This window comes from Alligator sinensis, unplaced genomic scaffold (assembly GCF_000455745.1).
Source record: "Alligator sinensis unplaced genomic scaffold, ASM45574v1 scaffold983_1, whole genome shotgun sequence".
Classification (NCBI taxonomy): domain Eukaryota; kingdom Metazoa; phylum Chordata; order Crocodylia; family Alligatoridae; genus Alligator; species Alligator sinensis.
Window position 1 is genome coordinate 410,301 of NW_005842015.1, and position 2,619 is coordinate 412,919.

At 55.4% G+C, this 2,619-nt stretch overlaps 1 protein-coding gene across 5 annotated transcripts in view; it reads right to left on the reverse strand.

The window, feature by feature from the left end:
* The window catches only part of LOC102383613 (ubiquitin-conjugating enzyme E2 variant 3), a 100,824-nt gene extending 98,480 nt beyond the window's left edge, over nt 1-2,344 (reverse strand). For 2 of the 5 annotated variants that reach the window (XM_025202143.1, XM_025202141.1), the window contains exons 1-2: nt 2,181-2,319; nt 992-1,063 (exon numbers count right to left, since the gene is read on the reverse strand). Coding sequence is in view for 4 of the 5 variants with exons in the window: in XM_025202141.1 (XP_025057926.1) it covers nt 992-994 (3 nt within the window). In the remaining variant the exon portion in view is untranslated. Of the gene's footprint in view, nt 1-991; nt 1,064-2,180 lie in introns of all 5 variants that reach the window. The other 3 variants (XM_025202142.1, XM_025202140.1, XM_006022007.2) reach the window with 3 other exon arrangements.
* Nucleotides 2,345-2,619: the final 275 nt, after the last annotated feature.

Here is a 2,619-nt window from a genome sequence, read left to right on the forward strand (position 1 = left end):
GAGGCTTGAGCAGTTTCCGCCCAAGTTGGAGGACTCCACAACCATCTCGTGGAGGAGGACGACTTCACGTCTCGTGAAGAACTCTAAGCGCTGCAGAGCCCAACGGACCCAGCGTGTGCCTTAAGAAGGCTATAGGGGTCTGATCAACCTCTGGCCTCTCCCCGTCGCCGAGCGCAATCCCTCGACGAACCCCTTCGCTGCGCACTTGTTCCACGGAGCCTAGCAAGCTTTGTGTGTGTGTGTGTGTGTGTGTGTGTGTGTGTATGTATCCAGAGCTCTGTCCGAGTTATTTCAAGAGGCTCGAGTTTTCTGTGGGTCTTGTTCGAGTTCACGTTGTGGAGCCTAGCAAACTCCACGTGTCTGTCTGTAACTGCAACGCAAGCAAGTTTTTCCTGCCTGCACCGCGACCATCTACGGTGTAAGTAAAATAATCTTTAATCAACCGCTACGCGTCCGTGCCTAATTCTAGTCCGCCGGCCTGCATTCCCCGACCCGCGTGCCAGTGCTGCTGGCCACAGCCCGCCGCGCGCCCCCGAAGGCCTCAGACCGCTCCCGGCCCGCACATCCTGTACGGTGTCCATGGCTCAGATCCATACAATAAGGCAGGGATCACAACTCCTTGAATAAACCATGAGCCTGGTTTTGAATCAGATTTGAAACATTAAGTATCTTTGAAGTATCTGAATTAACACTTTGTGTGGGAACAATCCCAGCTAATCCGATAACTGCCATTTAAACCTCCAATATAAAGGGCTGTCCCATCCCTCTTACAATGGGTCATATCTCACAAGATTAAACAAACCGGTTGTCTACTTTTAGCCCACTGATCCATGATAAGTATCTTTGAAGTATCTGAATTAACATTTTGTCCAAGGACAACCCTGGCCAATTCACATTAACTGCCATTCAAGCTGTGTGTAAACAACTGCCCCCCTCCCCCGCCCCTTATTTTAATTCAAATCAAATCAGACCTAAATTCAAATAAACTCACCATCTATTTTTAGCCAGATGCTACAGTCTACTTCCTCAAACACTCCCAATGGTCTTGCAGAGAGCAGGGATACTAAAGAGAAAGTTGTATGAATACAAATGACAGGGAAAGGGAAGGACAGGACGGGGGCAGGGGTTACTGGAATACTACAGAGAAAGTCTTATGAATACACAGGATAGGGAAATGAGAAGGAAAGGATGGGGAGAGGGGGCGCTACTGAGAGAGAGGAAGGTGGGTTGAAGAGACTGAAAGGGATAAACACAGCAGCTGAATCCAGAGAAGTCCACATATCGCTGTTTCTTTTTCTGCTGGCCTGAGGACAGGGCACCACCATCAAAACTAAGCTGTTGTTGGGTTTGGCCTCACCCTTGTGAGCAGAGAAGCCGGGGAGGAGGAACAAGGAAGCTGTCAAAATCCAGCATCATAAAAAAGGATCAGAGGCTAGAACCAGATGAACAGTTTAATTCCAGGCTGATCATATCAGGGTTTTGATTTGCATCAGAGCAGGCCGAGACAATGGTTTACATGAGCAGCTCAAAGGCCAACTACCTCGAATTAGCCTAGATTTCACTCAACATTGGGCATCACTGCTCCCTCCACTCCTTGTGCACATGCATCATGAGACCAAACTCCCCTCCCAGTGTTTGCGGGGCTGCGGGGCAGTGCCCCCCCGCACACATGCACAAAGCTGTGAGCTGCTGGGTCAGCCTCTGTCAGGCTGGAGAGCAGGGAAATTGTAAACAACATCCCGAGTCCTACAGGCCTTGCAAGAAGGGCCAGCCGGTACTGGCGAGCGGGTTGTCTCGGCACTGGAGGAGCCCCACTAATGAGGGGCAGCTACTGGAATTGAACAGAGGATGTTGGAAGCAACCAGAAAGGGGCTAGATCCTTATATGTTGTGTGCAGGAACTAGAAAAGATCCTCCTATGGCTCCATTCATCATCAAGAAACGCGCGCCCGCCACAGCAACGTCACAACCCCCCCCCCCAAAGCCGAGCCGACGGCTCGCAGCTCTGCGCATGCGCGGCTGGGGAGCGGACCCTCCCCCGCCCCACATAAGCCTGACAAGGGTGGAGCGGGGCACGCAGCTCTGTGACGTCTGAGCGCAGCACATCACGGCGCCACGCCGTGCCACATTCTCTCCTGCCTTGCGCCCCCCCACCAGGGCCGGAGCGGGGGGCGCGCACACCTTGCCCAACTGCTTCCTGAGCGTCTCCTCAGAGAACTCCATCGCGACGCCGGCTCCAGTGCGACACTTCCGGTTCCAGGCTACGGCGGCTGCCGGGAGCCAAAACGAACGCAGCTCCCGCGTTCTGCCCCGCTGCCCCCCGGGCGCAGACAGATGCAGACGCGAGGGGCCCCGCCCCCCTCGGCGCGGCCACCACGTGGTCGGCCATGCACGTGGTGTCAGGCCCCTCCTACCCCGCCCCCACCGTTGGGTGAAGTTCAATGCAGCCGGTCACAGGCTTGGCTTTCGGGCGGCTGTTCCGTGACTGCCGGCCGGCTCTGTAAGGCCGCAGCTGCCCACATGCAGCTGGCTGGGGAGTTGCGCCATGAGCGTGGAGGGCGGTGGGCAGGCAAGGGGCAGCCATTGGGACAGGTGGGTGGGCACGGCCACAGCCCCTTCC